General features: G+C 47.2%; 2 protein-coding genes across 13 annotated transcripts in view; one reads left to right on the top strand and one right to left on the bottom strand.

The window, feature by feature from the left end:
* Nucleotides 1–7,088, bottom strand: part of eIF3a (eukaryotic translation initiation factor 3 subunit a) — a 31,385-nt gene extending 24,297 nt beyond the window's left edge. Inside the window, exons 1-4 of the mRNA XM_075677109.1 lie at nt 6,914–7,088; nt 6,127–6,317; nt 1,215–1,351; nt 163–385 (exon numbers count right to left, since the gene is read on the bottom strand). Coding sequence (XP_075533224.1) covers nt 163–385; nt 1,215–1,351; nt 6,127–6,317; nt 6,914–6,962 — 600 coding nt within the window. The 5' untranslated portion in view covers nt 6,963–7,088. The remainder of the gene's footprint in view (nt 1–162; nt 386–1,214; nt 1,352–6,126; nt 6,318–6,913) is intronic.
* A 295-nt stretch (nt 7,089–7,383) lies between these two features.
* The window catches only part of hts (adducin 1-like protein hts), a 178,408-nt gene continuing 166,912 nt past the window's right edge, over nt 7,384–18,879 (top strand). For 11 of the 12 annotated variants that reach the window (XM_075677124.1, XM_075677125.1, XM_075677122.1 and 8 more), the window contains exon 1: nt 7,384–7,532. The gene's annotated coding sequence lies outside the window, so the exon portion shown is untranslated. Of the gene's footprint in view, nt 7,533–11,647; nt 11,804–18,879 lie in introns of all 12 variants that reach the window. The other variant, XM_075677121.1, reaches the window with a different exon arrangement.

Below are 18,879 nucleotides of genomic sequence, written 5' to 3' on the forward strand. Positions count from 1 at the left end.
GATTTTCTTGGCTTCAATGGGTTGTTAGAAGTATCACAGCAAATATGCCTTCTGAACAATGCGGTGTTCAGATTACACTAACACAGCAGTCGAACAAGCCAGTAGCACAACTTTTATCCCATAAGGCTAACAAAATTTTAGTAAAAAATGTCGGGCACTCACATGATCGCAAAGTTTGCGGAATTCAGTCTTGCGGTTGTACTTGAGGCAGAATTTGAATGCTTGGCGTGCAATGTCATGGTAGAGGCATTCCACACGCGAGTTGTTTCGGAGAAGCTCCAGGCACTGTCGATAGGACTCCCACAGAAACTTGACCCATGGTGTGAGGACAACACGATCAGTGCGATCCTGGGTGTCCTCACTGCTGACAGCACTCAACAACAGACTGAAAAGACAGTCATTTGAATTAGCGATGAAGTAGGAAAATCATACACCACCATATAGACATTAGGAATTAAAGTAACTTGCAATTATACATAGTGTGCCATTAGAGTGTTTTAGTTGAGCGTGTTTACGCTCCGCTAAGCAGTTAAGCGGAGCGGAAGCGCGAATGCGCATGCGCCATCCGCTTAGCCGTAAGCGGGATAGCGGAGCGAGGAACACGGTCCGCTTAGAAGCTGCCTGAGCGGAGCGTGCAGCGCAGCACTTTGGCTAGCGTTGGCGTCAGAACGAATTTGATTGGATGCAGAAAGCAAGCGCGCTGGCTAACACGTGGCGTTCCCCAACACGGCGCTTTATTTTCCATTGGATAAAATGGACCGGTAACGCATTACAAGCGCACGTCTAGATACTTCATGGAGAAATAAGTTATATATACACACATATACGTTTTACTGTATAAGAGTGATCATAAAGTGTTTTTATTTTCTTGCATTACCCTGTATTTAGCCAGGGGGCGCTGCAACCACGAAAGGTCCGCTCCGCTACGCAAAACGTATAACTAAAACGTGAAAATCGCCCGCCGCTCCGCTGTGGCTTGGCGGGGCAGCTCGGAGCGGAGCGTACCGTAAAGACGCTCAACTAAAACACTCTATTAGTGCACTCTAATAGCTGATTAGTTCCAAAAAACTTCAGTCATTGCAACAACAGTCAGCAGCTCTACAGTAAATATCATGGATTTTGGAACTGTTTAATCAAACAGCAGTCTACCATTTTCATAAGATTTGTAGCCAGCATAAATTATGCTAATAAGCAAGAGTAGTCTTATTCTTCACCTTTCAGGAGTCTGCACATTGTCGAGGTCATCAATGTCAACTACTGCTTGCTGGGATTCTTCGCGAGCAGCCTCAGTTTTCTCTTCAGCCAAGTCCAGGTAACCACGTACTACATCTTCTAACGATTTTATATTCACCTATTCAACAAAAAACACAAGGTATGCATTTTTACTGCATGCATTTTGGTGTTTACAAAGACCGATCTTGCAAGGAATCTACTTTGGCCCTATGAAGCAACTCACAAAATATATTGGGCATGAAAATAATAGAAAGGCCACAATACTACTCCAGCATAAAGCACTCCAGATGCCACTTTCACTCCACAATTAAGTAGCTTTGTAAGTCAATTACACAATACACAAAAATGAAACACCTGGGAAAACTTTTGCAAGCAACAAATATCATCCTTCTGAGTTTTTAACAGTAACTGTTTATGCAACCATCGCTTCACTCATATGATTCAGGAGTAATGGTATTGAAGACTTTGGTACTGCTGGCTCCCAACCTTCCCCAAAAAGTAAGAACTAAGGACAAGGGCATTCTTGGTGAGATGCACGAGTGACCGAGCAGTTTCCCAATTATTGACTATTCACAAATGACAGTCCGACAATCAAAACGAACAAGATGACTTATTTCCAGGTGCCAGCATACCTAAGCTGCGGCAATTATGAATTTGCTGGCACCAACAGGTTCGTGCTGAACTGGAGTTACTGTAGGGGTTGCACCAAGGTTATTCGGGAAGAGGCAGTTAAGCGGAGAGCCAGTCCTGAAAGATTAATTTGCGTGGAAAAGCCACTCCCTGTATGTGTAGGAGCCACGCTCGTGTGGCACTGTCAGCGACTGGGTTTGAGTGACCCATTTTGTTCTTACTGATCGGAGGTGAATGTACAGTCGCCGACCGTTTATTTGGTCCTCACCGGGACTGCAAAAATGTTCGAATAAACAGGTGTCCGAAAAAGCAGAGTAAGAAAAAAAAAAAAGAAATCCTTTATTTCCACGCACTTATTCACGCTCGGCAGTAGGCTTGAAGAAATCGTGAATGCGCCGTTGCACGCTGTTTCGTTTACGCGCAATCGGATAAGCCTGAATCTCGGAGAGGGTCGTACGGTCACTATAGGCGGCAGAAAGCACAGTCACTGCTTGTGCACGCTCCGCATGTGACGGCAGCGTAGCACATGGTACGTCATCTTCCGACTCTGAGTCATCGTCCGGCGGTGCAGCAGAAACCTGACGAATGATCTCACCGTCATCGAGTTCTGCGCATGTCAGTACAGCAGCGTGAGCACCTGTGAAACTGTCAAATGAGATGGTGTCCGGAACCACTGCACACATCTCGGCAGAACACTTTCGGCGTCAGTGGGGTGCACATCGGAAGGCGACAAATCCTAGGCTCCCGGCACGCGCTTGCCGGCATTCCCCAGCGCAGTCTGCGCGGGCACTGTCAGTGCCACTAGACACTTGACACTATGTTTCTGTATGCCACATGTGCATCACCGCAACCTCAACACAGCACACAAAGCAAACATCACCACGCCGTCACACCGTTACCAGTCGCACAAACGAAAAATGTGGCCTACTCGCAGCGTCGTGCACGAAGAAACACAAATCAGCTGCTGGATTGTCTTGACATGGCTTACTAAGCTGAGACCGGAACTGCTGTAGCCACGAACCAGGCAGAAACGATGATGAGCGGGGATTTGCAGTAGCGCCACTTTGTGGGGCAGCAAGGAGGCTCCATTCAAAACAAAAATGGCATTCAGCAAGTCGAACCATGCACCGGTCAGAGTCAGTGCATCGTGCTTTCGATCGAGTTGGCTCAAGGAGTGTCCAAAAAATCCGACGAGAGGTTGCAAGGTGTCCGAACTTTCGGCAGTTGTTATACATTATTGTCTATGGGGAGAATGGCGGTGCAGCGAAGCATACCGAATAATCAAGCATGTCCGAATTTTTGGAGTCCGAAAAATCAGTCAGCGACTGTATTTGTATGCATCCCCAGCCCAGCGCCCCTCCGGCTTGCCACTGAGGCACCTCTCGTAAGAAAGCTTGGAAACCGCCTCCCTCACATCAAAAGATGACCACTCGAGGTCTGCTTGCGCTGCCTCATTTGTTGTAAAACCGTGTACCCCCAGTGCCGTATGGCCAGCTTCTCTTTAGTGGACCTAGAGAGCCTGCCTGGTCGATGACGAGAGGCACACAACTGCGTTGCCAAAAGTGAGAGCTGGGACTACACTTTTCCACAGTTCCCTGGTGAACTTGCATCGACTGATGGCTCACAAAGTCCTCGACACCAGGAAAGCATGACACACCAAGGTGCTTGCGCGCAGTCACCTCGTACTCGCATACATAGTTGTCCGTTGCTGCCACTGTCACCCCAAGGTACCAGTAACTTTCCACCCACATAGGCCGATTGCTCTACAGCAGAGGAGGTGAGTCATGTTCCTCCTCCCAGGGCGAGAAATGCATGGGCCACCGACTTTCTGGCACTGAAGTTGAGCCCAAGCTCAGTGCCCTCCTCCACACATGTCGAGCAGAATCTGCAAGTCATCATTACTTCCCGCCAGCACTACAATATCGTCTGCGTAGAAGTGTGCAAGCAGTCGTCGCACCTTCAGCATGCCCAGCTCTGAGAAGCTAAGATCAAAGCCTAGCCCCGATTCTGACAGGTGTCTCTCCATCCCCAGACATGTACAGCATGAAGAGGAGCAGCAACATTGCACAGCCCTGTCTTAATGCTTTGGTGAGCTTAATTTAATCAGTGAGCATGCTGCCTTGCTGCACAACCACCTGGTGTCTGTGTAGTGGTCCTGTAGCAGACAGAGCAGTTCCTCCTGTATACTGAGCGCTTGCAACGGCTGCGACAACCTGGCTTGCTCAATGCTGTCATACACCTCAGAAGTGTCATGGAAGACACACAGAAGAGGGCGCTCTTCCTTTACCACAATTTCCATTGTTTGGGTGATAACAAATAGGTTGTTTCCCAGGCAGTGGCCAGGCCTGAAACCTATCTGCAGCTCCCCCAGAACTACCTCCTCAGCCCGTGCTTGCAGCCTCAACCTGATCACATGGCCAAACAGCCTATGGAGTGCTGAAGTCATGGTGATAGGCAGGTAGCTGTCAAGAATCCATGAGGTGGTGTTACATGGTTGCTAGCGCATTCTCTTGTGCTTTCCTAATTCCTGCACTGGGCCTTTTCACCATAGGACACGGCAGCGCCAGTGTTTCCTGTCTCATCCAAGTCTAGCAGAGTTGTGCTGACTTTTAGGTCTCGCCCCAGTTTGCACCCAGCCTTACTACACATCTGACTGTGATTGTGCTGTGGTATAGACTGAGCGACTCCTCGCTGGTTTTCAATGGCAACATTGTTCTGGCCATGCTTCCTCCTCGGTCTCACAACTCCTGGCCGTGTGAGGCCTTGACTACTCCTAGCTACTTGTGTTACCCACTTGTTGCACAATGGCCTCAGCAGCTCTGGGCCATTATCAACTAGACGCCTTGGGCCTTGAACCCTCCCGGCCCCATAGTAATTTTCAACAAGGTCACTATGGCTCTCGATTTCTTCTGACCCATCAACCTGGCTGCGCATGATCTCGACCCCTCCTGATCACCCCGGCCTGATCATGAGTAATCTCAGCATCTCTTGGCACCTCTGACTCCCTGTCCTCAGGAAGACAGGGTGCTGCAAAGCCTCAACTTTCCTGGCCTACTGAAGCCAAAGCCCTGGCTGCAACCTCAACAGGCCCTGGTTACAGCAGATCTGAACTCCTGATCGGCACCATCAGTATCCTGAAAACTACCAACAACCCCTGACCTGCACCATCGTTGCCCCGAGGGTCACACCCTTCTGACAGTGACACCTACTGTGTGCTGTGGGCCTCGGAAACTCTTGGCCCGTAGCTGAACCTTGGAGCTTTATTCCCTTCAGGCTGGAATGACAGCACTGAACAGAGTGAGCCAACCCACTGGTACCAGGATTTTTAGACCTGACTATGACACCCTCTAGTTGGCCTCAACACAGCCTGGCCAATTGTGTCAATACCCCAAATAACAATAGTGATACTGCCCACTGCACTTGGTCTGAGGGTTCCGCAGAGGATTGGCTTCTGCACAATGCTGTGGAGCCAGATTTGACTATGTGAAGGCGCTCGGCAAACGATGACACTAGAATCACTGAAGGTGGCGCAAAGAAAGTGGTGCAACTCTGGCTCCCTAAAGGGAGCCTATATAGTAACTATGTTGAGCTAGTGTTACATCTTTCCACCTGTTTTAATGTGACTGGCCAATAAAAGAGTCTAAAGTATTAAATGGCCGAATTTGCAGTTTCAGTATTAACCCCTCATAGGTGATGACAGGTCATGAAGCAGTAGGAAATAAGCAGGAGGAGGAGTAATGTTCCTATCTTCGAACCTGTATGTGCTTTTAATTAAAGCCGAAGTGCAACAAGCCAATATAAATACCACACACTAGATATGTGCAGTGTTTCTGCCAAACATTAGCTTATTATATGGACATTACGAAACATTTGCCGCGTGATAAAATGCAAGCAAAATGCCTGGAAACGGGCCAACCATAATCTGAACCAAGCTTCCATAACTAACCACAAAAATTATGCTGTTTTGTTACATGGTGGCACTAACCTAACTGCATCCAAATTCATTACTGTTTATACCTTTCCATAAGCCCAAATAATGACGCTTTCTAGAAACACTGATGATTTGAAAATCTAACGTAAGGAAAAAGTGGCAGATTCGAGAGCATGATTCGAGAGCATGACAGATATGTCCACAGTAAATGCATTACATTCAGGAACGCTCGCAAATTAGCTGCTCAAAAGCATGCTAATGATTACGCCATATCCAGATGTGTTTTCCTGCGCGCATGACACAGTTTTAACAAACCAATGAAGGTCGCTTACCTGTTGGCATATGTTCCTGTACTGGAAGAGGCCTTCTTTTGCGATGTGACTTTTCTTGAGCTCCACACACAGCTCCAAATACTGCTGCATGATTGGCTCGTGCACTTTTTGCCATGTTCGATGCTTTCGGCTCTTGATAACATCATAAAGAGCATCCAAGGCTCGATGTTTCTTTCCAACATCAATAAACTCTGCAAAATAATGTTAAGCCTTGAAGTTGGGTTTCCGATGTTCAAGGTACTAACACGAAAATATGAAAATCTGGCTTCAAGAACACACACGAGCATAGGCTAACTAAGCCGTGTGAATCGCATGAACCGAGCTGCGTGACCTACTTTTGCCACGCAGCTCGTTCCAACAAACGTCCCGTAAGCGAATCACGCTTTAATAACAATGACTAAACTGTGAGAATTAGCTGTCGAAAGAAAAAGTGGATTCTTTTACGGTAGCATCAGAATTTGGCAACACGCATACAATAGCTAATGGAAGAATAAGAAATTTGTACATATATGTATATATAAAGACATCGTCTGTCTACCGTCATATCAACCGAGAAAGGTTACGAGCGGACGTGAAACCGGTACCGTAACTGGTAACAGACTAATAAAAAAACACAAAAATTTCTGCTCATTCGATCAAAATTCCAGCGTACATAACAATAATATACCTTGCGCATCAAATCGAGACTACGATTACAAAATGTCGCGAGTACTGTGAAATGTGCGCGTCCAAAATATGCCGCAAAAGCGAGCCGTCGCACGACCCATATTGAGGCATGCGATCTTACCTCTTGCTCGCTTAAGAGCATTTTCAGGTCGTTGAAAATACGTCGGCATGATGAATTAGACGGTGCTAGATCATTAGGAGCAACTACAGAAAATTGTTACTGATCAAACACGCCGGAATTCGTGCTTCGCTCCTTTCGGACGTCAAGCACCAGGGGTAAAATGGCGAAAAAGGGTCACGTGACTGGTTTTTCATTCAGTCCGCACCTATTATTTTATTTCAGTGTAAAATGCCTTAAATAATTTAAACTAGTAAATAAATAAGCTTTTTTTATTATTTTATTTACTAAAAATTTAAAAATTCTACTGAATTTGCTAAACTTATGTTATTTAAGTCGATTATTCGCATTGTTTGTACTCCCGTTCGCTAATTGAACAAACTCAAAAACTTAAGCAAGCGAAGTGTTTCAAATATTTATAGTAACCAATGCCTTAAAAAAATAATGACAAAACTGAGTTAAAATTGTTCAAAGATAGTGTTATTTAGATTATGGAAGCGAGGGTGTGAACGCGTTTGACGGAAGAGCGCCGTGCCGCGCCCTGCCGTCCGCTATTCGAGTCACTTTGAACGATAGCTGTTGGGCTCACATTCGTCTGTTGAGAGACTGACTTCATCGAAAGGTAAGGCAGTGCTTCACTCGGTAGTCGTGTTTTATATTTGCTAATGGCTTGGATCATTTGCTACCATCTTTCCAATTGCGTCACTTCATCAGTTTGAACTCCTTGAAACTAAGTTCAGGCTTAACCGGAGGAGTTTACAAGCTCTCCACTGGGCATATGGGAGAGGGTGAGAATCACTTCAGGTGGACGGTCATTTTAGCTTACCATGTATACTGATGTCGGATGAAGAGAAACGTGATTAGACCTACATTTTCCCACGCCTTGCCAGGAGTGTGGTGAACAAGTTTGTTCGCCGACTTTTTACCAAGGCTCACGCGCGTGCGCGAGGCGCGGTTTCGATGGGAGTCTAGCTTTAGACGCCATGTTCCGTTGCTGTCGCGCACGCCGCTTGCAAGCATCTTTGCTGCCGCAGTGTTGGCACGAGTTGACTCCACCAGGGACACTATTTTTGAATTTTACGCAACTGTAACGATTTAGTTGTCTGTTATTTTATAGTTACGTTGTGAGAAACGATGCCTCAGTGTCATTTTCTTGCTCCTGTACATTGCGGTCTATCTACGGCAGGACTGTGAATTTCGACGCTTACGGGTGCAGGATCAAAATTTACGTGCCTAAACATCGCATGCCTGCGCACAGACGCACTGCCACTGCACAGAATAATCCTGGCGGCAAGCCAAGGAGATGTTTCGCGGCGTGCCTATTTCCTTGGCATTTTGAACTTTTCCTAAACGAACTAACCTTTGGCGTCTTCCGCAAAATTTCGTGAGAAAGAGACATGCTCGTGATTCGCGCCCGCGAGCCGCTTAGCGTCTTCTCCACGTGCGGTGATGTGCCACGCCTATTCGCCATTGAGGGCCGTCCGTGAGCGGGTGGCGCGATGCCGCCCAGGTGTCAAGTCACACTACCGATTGCGTTGGCCTAAGATGTGGCCATCGATCGTGAAGCTGGTGAAGCTTCGTATTTTGCAAGGTTGTTGCTTTTGTCTTTCTTAGCGAACGGCGTGGCTGCCTCCGACAGTGGTCGGCAGCATCGCCGTTTATCGCCACGAAACTTCCATGTGTGCGTGCGTGCGACAGAAAACTGAGCGGTGGCGAGTAGAAATCGGCTGTCTTGGATGTTTCATTGAATGGTACGTCGATAAGCGTGCTGCCGAGTAAGCTCAGCTCGAGGGTGCCGTCAAGTTCCGGTTCCGGTTGCAGTTACCCGTCTTGCTTTTGGCACGGCTGATTTCTCGCGGCGCCAGGTAGAGCCGGGGGTAGTCGATCTTGGCATGCTTGTCACGTTCGTTTTGACGACGCACATTTGGTTGTGTAGCTCCAAGTGAAAGCGCGTCGTATCCCCCTACACATCACCTTGCGTAGTGCGCGCAGCGTCTTCACAATAGAAATGACTTGTGCGAATGAAGATTGTAAACGTGTGTGGCATGTGTATTGCAGGCTGCGTCACTACTTTTCACTAATGTTAAGCGAACTTGATACTGTTGAAGTTGAGCTCGAGTGAGTGTTGGTCTTGCGTTTCGTAATGTTTGTTCACAAGTGATTGTTGTTTTTCTGTTGCAGGTTTTTTTTCCCGTAGCCATAACATTCGCTTTGTACTTCCAAGTCGTGTTGAGCTGACCTTTTTAGTTGTAGCAATTTTTGTTTTTCTGTAAATCATTACCTGTGTCATTGGCTAATTTTGCAGCCAACGAGTGGAACATCAAACGCAGTGCTTTCTACTAGCCTAGGCCGAGTGTTGCTTACATGTTCACATGGAGTGTTGAATGTCTTGTTATGCGCCTGTGAGAATTGCGGCACCGCGTGTGTGTGTGTGTGTGTGTGTGTGTGTGTGTGTGTGTGTGTGTGTGTGTGTGTGTGTGTGTGTGTGTGTGTGTGTGTGTGTGTGTGTGTGTGTGTGTGTGTGTGTGTGTGTGTGTGGAAGGGCTATTTGTTATACTCCTTGTGTGGAAACTTAATTCATGCGACCAACGATTATAAACCTTTTAGTAATGCGTTTAACGAAGTTGCGAAATGTTCTTGCTTTCTAACTGGATTCCAATTTTCGCTCGCCTCTACGTACGGGAGCTGTTGTGCCCGTAAAATTGTGCAGCATTATCTATAAAAATGGCGGTTTATGTTCAAAGACCAGCGTTATCAATAAGCAGATGAGTTGCTTCAAATCTTCAAATTCGGCCTTGAGAATCTGTATGCTACTTGCAGTTCTCATTCTTTTTCTCCCCCCAGCATGTCCGTTCGATATAGCCTGGGCGTGGCGCTCTTACGCAAACTGTTTTAAAAGATAACGGCGTCACTCACACAGGAGGAAAAGGGTGGGGCACTTGTTAGCTGCTTTCAGAAGCCTGCAGTTCAATCAAGGGATAATACAATTGGTGCCTAGTACAGTGCCAATATTTGCCATGACACCACAATTTATTGATATCGCTACCTGTGCTTCTGATGACATGGGATTGGCAGCTGGCCTCGATCTCGGCATGCTTGTCAAGATCGAGGCCATATATTGGAGCCCCTTAAATGACACGAATCACTGGGGTGACCAAACCGCCAGTTGTTTCAAGTTATTTTAACGTTCCCCCGTTACTACTGAACAGGGCTGGGCAAATACATTGTAGTTTTGTCATGGTGTGATACAAGATACTACCTCAATTATTGTATCCGATTCGATACTATCCATTTGTATTTTAAGATACTTCGATACTTTGTCAAATTTCCTATTATAGACCTATATAATGTAGCAGCAAATGTGTGAAATCTACTAGACACAAGGCAACCCCATTCTTCAGACTTCGTAACAAAGAATCACGCAAGAGAAACTTCAGTAACAACACTATAGCGGCATGAGAACTTGCACGAAAAACACCGCACGCATTGGCGTGCAGTGGCTACGTTGCCTACGAGCAAGTGTCATGGCACCGAGGCAACTGAAAAACAAAACAAAAATCCAGAAAACATAAAGTCGGCTGCACGCAGACGTTCGCGCGCTTGTTTTTTGTCGAGTGAGCACCACCACGTGATCTGTTCCACCAACCAATAGGGACGCGCAGGCCCCATCAACTGCCGCCTCTGAAGGAAACATAAAAGAACGTCGCTGCCTTTAGTTTTGTTCATATGGCTTAGTGGCACCAGTGTCTGCTTGAAAAGTGGAGTTCAGCCAACGTTTGTAGTTGTGAATTGCAGCGAACACTCCCAGAAGTCTAAAACGATGTAGCATAGCGTTATCGCTTAGCTGGGTGCTAACTCCGCGCAAGTGGCAAGATGTGAATCCGCGACATGCTGGCGTTGCAAGCAGCCCGAGTGCGAAGTTGAAAGGAAATTTGGCCTTCGTTTTCTGCGGTAAATTTTTCAATCAAAGGAAGGAACATAGTTTTGAAAAAAATGTTCCACTAGTCGTAGGCTGATTTAGTCACTATAGTGTCCTTTTAACGTTCAGCGCGACTTGCCACCGGGGCAACGGGCATCCCGTAGCTGCGCACGTAAGCTTTCGATGTGAAAATAACGTATAATAATCTTGAGGGAATAAATTACCCTTATATCTGCAACTCGAGGGATCACGGCGCAGCTTCTTCGTCACTGGCGAAAGAACATGAGGCGGTGACTCGGGTGGCAGTTTTTAGCAAAGGTGGTGGCAGGCACTCGCAGGGAGGGTGCCCTTCCGTCTCGTCGGCTGACAGTCAACGTGAACCGAGGTAAAATCGGACACGGGACGCGTCGTCTCATCGGCACTTCTGGTTCGAGGGATTAGGCGGTCCCTACGCACGATTCTCCGTTCGCAGGCACGGTCGCGCTTGATGTCGGTGCACCTTAATCGCAACGCTGCTTATTTCGAAGGCCGGCGATGGTCGCATTCATGACCTACCACGCAAGCTGAACATAGGCAGCCATTTCAAAAGGACAGGGATGGCAGACAGGAAATTATCAGGTGTAAATAGTTCCCTCCCTGGTGCTCCTCCCCCCCCCACCCCCCCCCCACACACACACTGCTGACTGTCGTTCGGAGGTCTGCAGTCACTCGGGTCGTTCAAATACTATAAGGGACAACGACAGATCTTGCTCTTTAAAGGGACACTAAAGGCTAATACTAATACTAAGTCAACGTGGTCTGTTTAAATACCATTCCAGAAACCTCGCAACGCTTGTTTTGTGCCAAGAAAAGACTGTTTACGAGAAAATTGCATCTGAAGGGTCCGAATACCTTTCTCGAAATTAAATTCTCCCGCGGCCCAACCGGGGGAGTGGTGACATTGCCTACGCCATCACCGCCCTTTGCTGCCGTCGGCGAGTAAAATTGCGTCCTACAGACGGCGGTACCGAGCCAAGACAGTCAGATCGGCGGATTCTCCGCTGCAGCTGCTTTTTGGCCTAGTGGTGTAGACCGTTCGGGCATCCCGCGACATCACACGGAAGTTGAATTCTCTGCTACTTGCAGTTTGTGCGAGTTTCGCGAGCCAGCAAAACCAGCGCAGCACTACGCGATAACTACTGAAACGCGAAAGCGTGGGCGGCGCGGAGTCGAGAGAAAACGAAACCGTTCGAGCGCCCGCGTCGTTGTCTAGGGTAATTTCAACGAGTTCTTTTGTATAAACATGAAACAGAAATGGACAAGTAGCAGTTTATTTCATCTTGCAATACAATACGAGGATGTTTTGTGCAATGAGTGTTTGACTACTAGTGACAGAATTTAACTGAGCAGTGCTTTCGTCATCGGGCAAGTATTCGAATTTCCCGGGGGAGTCTTCAATCATGTCCTGCATTTACCTCAATTTCTCAATTAAGGCTCTGTTCGCGATAATATTGACGGTTTAGAGATTCTCGAGCACTAACACTTTAGCTTGACTAATATTTGCCTTTAGTGTCCCTTTAACAAGGGATGTAAATGGAGACTTGTCAGGATGATGCTGGCGCAGCAGAACCGCCATTGTTGTGCAGACTGTCAAATTCCCGAACAAATACGAGGCGGAAGTTTCTTACGCGCAATTTTCACTAGCCGTTGAGTAAGCATGTCTTGTGATAGGTAACCTACAAATTCGCTGTCTTCGACAAAACGATTTGTTTTACCAGTCTCACCTTGTTTAAATTCCTTGAAGACGATGCTCAATGATAGAGAATTGCCCGTGGCACCTTCGGCGAGCACTACTCTACTACATGCATCTGGACGTGCTGGTCTTTTTTTTTTTTAATTTTATTACTGTCATGTGCACCAGATTGTGCTTTCCATTGTCTCATCTACAAGCCTCTCAATTGACATCCATTTACTGACGCCATTACTAATTTAAACAAGCCTTTTGTTGCTGGACAGACTCCGCGAAACTTTTCAACTCACTTTTTTAGAAGTTTGTAATGTTTAATTTGATTCGATTTTTTTTTATTTCCGACCAAACGACTGTAGTATTGAAATTAAGTTGAGCTGTATTTCCGGAATGTCGATAAGCTGTCATGCCGTGAGAGGGTGGCAGCCAGAAAATAGGCAAAAGTAAAAGTCGGGTGGGGAAGCCACTTTACGGTTTCCGCCACAGCTTCCCTGACGCAAGATTTTAGCAGCGTGTCATCTTGTATGGTTGATTGTTTATTCTTCAAGAAGGAATACAGTGCATTGTAAATTATTGAAAACGCAACCTGGGGAGGTTTAAAATAACGAATACGGCTTGAGATTAACGGATGCTGTTCGATTCGTATTGGAAATTTTGAACATTTGCACATCGCTAAGTTCAGTGACTTCCGCCTATTGAGTAAAAATGTGCTGCTGAAAACACTTCACCAGTCGAAGCTAGCGCTTTTTCAATATTTATACTTTTCGGGGAAAGCAACGACAAATACGGCGCGTTTGGCAGATACCTGTTGACGATATATTAGTCTGCCGGGCTTCGCGCCGCATTGAAGCTGCTGTTGGAATACTGACGAGAGTTTTCGCATAACGTTAGACTACCCAGAACAGCGCTTGAGCGGTTGTAGAGATCTAGCTCCTTACACTCTTAGACCCGTTTGCTACACAACTATAAATCATCTGTCTTGTCCACATTTCCTTTCTTTAACGCGGCGAGCCCGGTACTTCCCAGTCACGAACAGCATGCCCATTATCAGCGTGACAGAGCATTCTCGGCAGGAGAGTAGCGAGCGCAGCATTTTCAAGGAAGAAAACGCAAGCAAGACAGATGACGATTTTTGTTGTGTGGCAAATAAGGTGTACATTTGCTTAAGAGTGTATTGGAAGACTAATTTCCGCGCCAGTGTGGGCATCCGCCTTATACACTGACCAGGAGGTAGAGGGTAGAAAACGAGAACATCCTATTTATATCAGAATTCGAAGTGTTGTGTCCGAATGTGTGCAATGTAAGCCTAATCGGTAAGGCCAGGATGGTACTCTCTAGTCACGGCCTAACTGAATTAGAGCGCCTTAATGACCACTTGCTGTAAGGCGCAGCTATGTTTAGTCTTCTGAGGCAAGCTTTCATGAAATTGGATTTGAGCGGCAAGCACCAGTCGGCGACTGTTGCTTGCTGTTTGTGATTTTCATGGCAAGGCACCATGCGGCATGGAGACTGCGTCGTATCTGCTGGAGCTACGATTGCCAACTAGCGAGTGGACAAAGTCAGGACGTGGTGGGGTGTGTGAAATGGAAGATGGGGAGCAGGATGAAAGGGGGGGGGGGTAAAGGAAGGAGATGCGGTCAAGACAGATGTCGATTATTGTTGTGGGACAAATCCCCAAAAGGTGCAAACTAAATTTTAAGTGCATTACCAGTCCCGTTGGGGCTTTGGAAACTGTTGGGGCCTATATTTGCAGTTTCGCAGTGGGTTCTTGGTTTTTTCTTCTTTTCTGCTAGTTATTGTAGGAAGGACGTTAATGGGTGATGCAGTGAAAGCTGACAAGAGTGCTAGTTGGTCACTTACAGGATATGCATGGCGCCAAAAAGGGAGAAGAGGCAAGGAACTCGCGCTGTATACAGAAACGCAAATTATATCGAACATCTACTGCGAACATCAGTGCGCACCAGACGGAACATCTGGGCCCATGTTTTGCAACCCCCGCTCACCGTGCATCGCACCGAATGGTCGATCCCAGCGATGAACGGCGGCGCGGTCTCGTTAATGACGAGGGGCGAAAATACTGGAAAGTACGACCCCTGGTGCCGCATTCCGTAGCGATTTTTTTTTTTTCAATTATTAGGCCCGCAACGTAGCCCACCCTGGCGAAGGGCGGGGATTCCTACAAAAAGTTATTTCCTACTCCGCTCACACTCTCCTATTTGCACTACGCCTTGGTAAGATGGATTTCGTTCACTGCGATACGCTACGCACGCACCAAGCTGAACGGCTATAGAGCGTATCTCATAGTGCAAAGTCCAGTGAATTGTTATTTGTAACTGCTGTTTTTCTGTGCAGAATCGTATCAGTGCGTAATGCAGCAAACGTTCCAGTGAAGTACTTGTTGGGTTAGTCGGTGTTGTACGGTCCCTGGAACATTTTGAACAAATTTTGTAGACGCGTAGGTTACAACTACAGTAAAACATTAGCGCCACATTTTAAGTGAAGTGACTCATATTACAAGTTGCCCTTCTCCCTAGCCATGCTTTTTCTCCTCAGCCTGTTCGCCGAGTGATCGGGGTTAAGCTCCGCCTTCACTGGATCTGCGGCATGATGTGACGTCGTGTCGTCTACTTCCGATTTTCTTAAAACCAGCGCGCGAAGCCTCTCCAACCTCTCCCGCTAGCCGCCTGGCTGGCTACAAAAGAAACCTGTACGGGTTCCTCGAAAGAAAAGCCTCAGAGTTGGAAAAAAAAAATTCTTTTTCTTCAACTCTGAGGCTTTTCTTTCGAGGAACCCGTATCGGTTTCCTTTGTATCAATTGCTTCGAACGGGTGGATGTCTGATTTTCCCTTTATTAATGACTAACCTTCCGTAGTGTTTTCAGCGTCCGGCAACAGAAACGGATGGATCATTCGAGTGCAGTGCGGCGGCGCAGATGTCAAAATGCGGAACATATTAGAACGCTCGCCGTGAATAGCGTGGCATCAAGGTTATCGCGGCATATAAGCAGGAGAGGTACCCGCGCTAAAACAGCTGCGTTATCGATGGGGCGGACACGTATAGTTCGTACACCCGAAGAGCACCATGCGTACCAGAAGCGCCGGAGGGAACAGCAACGAGAATGTAAACGGCGCCGGCGCGAAACGACCACCGACGAAGAACGTTCCCGCGATGTTGAACGTAAACGACAATCGCGAGCCCGGGCGCCTCCGAACGAGCAACCACGTCAGAGTTGCAACGCAAAAATGACCATTCCACTCTGTGAAGACGGAATGGCAGCGAAAACACTTTTCGTTTGAGAGCTTTGACTGTCGTCACACAGTGTAAGGGTTGTCATTTTTTAAAACATAAGTTACACGCTGTAAGTGGAGCGCTTAAATCTGCCACCTAATGAACAGAAGGACCTACCCTAGCGATCCGTCCGTTTGTGCAAAATCAATCGTTTCAAGGTACCTTTAGCGGCATATTGTAAGAAGGCGCAATCAATAAGACACACCAGACACCCGTCACAAACAAGTGCTGCTAAACAACTTTATTCGAAAGAAAGTTTCATATATATAGTACAGTACCCAACTCGCACACGCACTGGACACCTCAGGCAGACTAAAGTGGGCGATGATGACAACTACAAAGATCACTTGAAAGAAGTAAAAAAAGTATGGTCCGCGTTGTGCAAAACATAAGTCAGACTTACACAAGCAGTACTTTTCTTTTATGTAAACGCTCACGTGCCGTTTTGTCTTGCTTCTGCTCAAGACCATCAAATCTCGGCTGACAATACGGCTTTATCAGGGTGTCTACCAACCGGGAAAACGGGGAATTCTCGGGGATTTTGAATTGTCTGGAAATACTCAAGGAAAACTCAGGGAATTTGTTTCTATGAAGGAAAATTAGCTGTAATTTTATTGAAAGGGAACGAAAGCAGTGCTGGCTCGAGTAACTGAGAGGAATCGTAACGAATCGTCTGCGACGCCGTGGTGTCGGCTGGAGGAGTTGCCAGTGTACAGTCGGCGACCGATTTTTCGGACATGCCCGATAATTCGGATGGCTTTGCGGCACCACCACGTACTCCATAGTCAATGTATATAAGAACGTCTGAAATTCAGGACGCAACAACACTTCGCCGTCCGCTATTTAGGACTTTTTGCCGTGACTGCAGGTCCGAAACGGCATTAATCAAAGCCACTACCGCCGCTATTTTGATTATCTCGCCTCCTCGGGCGTGCGCTGTCGCACGCAAATCTGCTGGAAGCCGTAGCCACCACCGCGGCAACGCTAGGCCTAGCTGCTTCGACGTTCGGTGCCGTGTTCTTAATTGAAAGAATTCGCCGCTGTCAGCAATGGCATCGACTGTGCCTTTGTAATCCTCGCGATTGGATTCGGAGCTCGGAATGCACGGCCCGTTATATAATACCGGTTCTCAAAGGTCAGCTTCGCCTCAATACGGCAACATTACGCTGTCAAGCATGCGCAAAGTATTGCCGTGAAGCTTAACAAGCGTAGGAAGGGGCAATTGTCATGGGACACAGTATGTATTCCTTAATTATTCACGCATGCACGCGCAATCTCCTGTCATAGTAAGAGCGCCGATATGCCTAATAAGTGTGCTGGCAGGGCTCAAGAGCTTTTTCGGGCGTGCCTAGGGTGATTTGAAAAAGGCTTGCATTCATTTTTTGGGACTGCCTGATTTTTCGGACATTTTCGTGGCCCCTAAGGAGTACGAAAAATCGGACGTTGACCAAGAGGATGCTTCAAGTGGTCCGTGGGGTGAACGCGCGGCGGAAGGAGGACGAGAACAGAAAGGACTGACGCATTGAGGAATTAACGGGAAAGAAAGCGTGCCTCCGCTTCTTTTAAGGAGCTTGAGCTCAAAGAACAGTTGGCTGACGTCTTGCAGGTGTCCTTCATCGAAACCAATATAAACACTTTAAAGCAGTGAAACGTAACACTGAGGCGTTGTGCGCGGGCTGAGAGCATGTGAGGACAGTTGAACAGCTGTTGAGAAAGAATCTCACTTGTGACAAAGTTGGGGCCTCGTACCAATGAGCTTGCTATCAATTAATAGAAATAGCTCGTATTTGAGAATGTTCGACTTGATTCGCCATTGGTTTTACCATTTTTTTCGAACTTACTCGCTGTGCATTTTCCTAAACCCCTTCTGTTTTCTTTTTGAATAAAATGCACTACTCCTTATTATTTAAACTCGATTAAGTAGTTTCTTTAACATGCTTACTAGAGAATGACAGCATCTGGCGACATGTCAGCCCATCTTGACAATAAACAGTTAGGTGTCACCCAGATAATTTGAAAATGTCAACTTATTAGACACTGTTTATACTGTGCTAAAACATGCGCAGTCAGTCCTTAAACGTTTGTCGTGCTTCCTCATTCGATAATTGACGCAGCGGGCCTACATAGGACTTTCCACAAGACGGGAGGGGGGGGGGGGTCGTAAACCACCCTGGTGGTGCATCGCGCGCAAGGCTTAATGTGTTTTACTCTGCAGCCTATCTTAGCTCTGCCCTCTAGGCAGACACGGGTGGTTGGGCCAGCTTGTTGGGAGCTGAGAACAGGCACTCCGTACCTATTGCCACTTCTTTCAAGTTGTGGGCTGATCCTGTGGACATCTTGGCCACTGCGCTCACCGGCTCTTGCCTCATTAGACGGTGTGCCCGCTTTTGGCTTCTGTTGCATGGATACCAGTGATTCTTAGCACCTATCATGTGCAGTGACATTGGCACTGCAAAATAGTTATTGCGATGGCATCCTTTTTTTCTTCGCGTTGCTCTTTTGCTTACCGTTGTTAGGCAGGTTCCTTTCGAGACATTCCTTTCGGGACATTTTCCGTGATTCCCGACCCATTGGCGTGCATCCTTTCTAATCGTAACATATACGTGCAGGCGGCAAGTGATATATTGAGAAATGGGGGTCTGTGTTATGTCTGCGCTGGATGATAAAGCTGTCACATTGCTTGCCATGAATTCTAGTAAAACAGCGAAAATGAGGCGTCGCGCTTAGATGCAATGCGGAATTAAGGATTGAAAGCGTCTGTGCGTGGTGTACCGATCACAAGAGCGACACAACGTAACGCGGTGTCGCTTGTACGTCCGGTGCTACACTACTAAGCTCTGCAGTATGATGTACCCCCCTCCCCCAAGCTCTAGCGTGCAACTTTATTCCATTCGGGCTTGCGAGGGAGACAGGACGGTCCATTGAGTCTGCGTTGTGCGCGGTGCCGGCAACAGAGCTGAAAATCAGGCGTTCCTGTGTACACACGCTACGCGACACGGCGTCGCACAATCGACGCTCGGTTCTTTTGAGACGTGC

Source organism: Dermacentor variabilis, unplaced genomic scaffold, assembly GCF_050947875.1.
Source record: "Dermacentor variabilis isolate Ectoservices unplaced genomic scaffold, ASM5094787v1 scaffold_12, whole genome shotgun sequence".
Lineage (NCBI taxonomy): Eukaryota > Metazoa > Arthropoda > Arachnida > Ixodida > Ixodidae > Dermacentor > Dermacentor variabilis.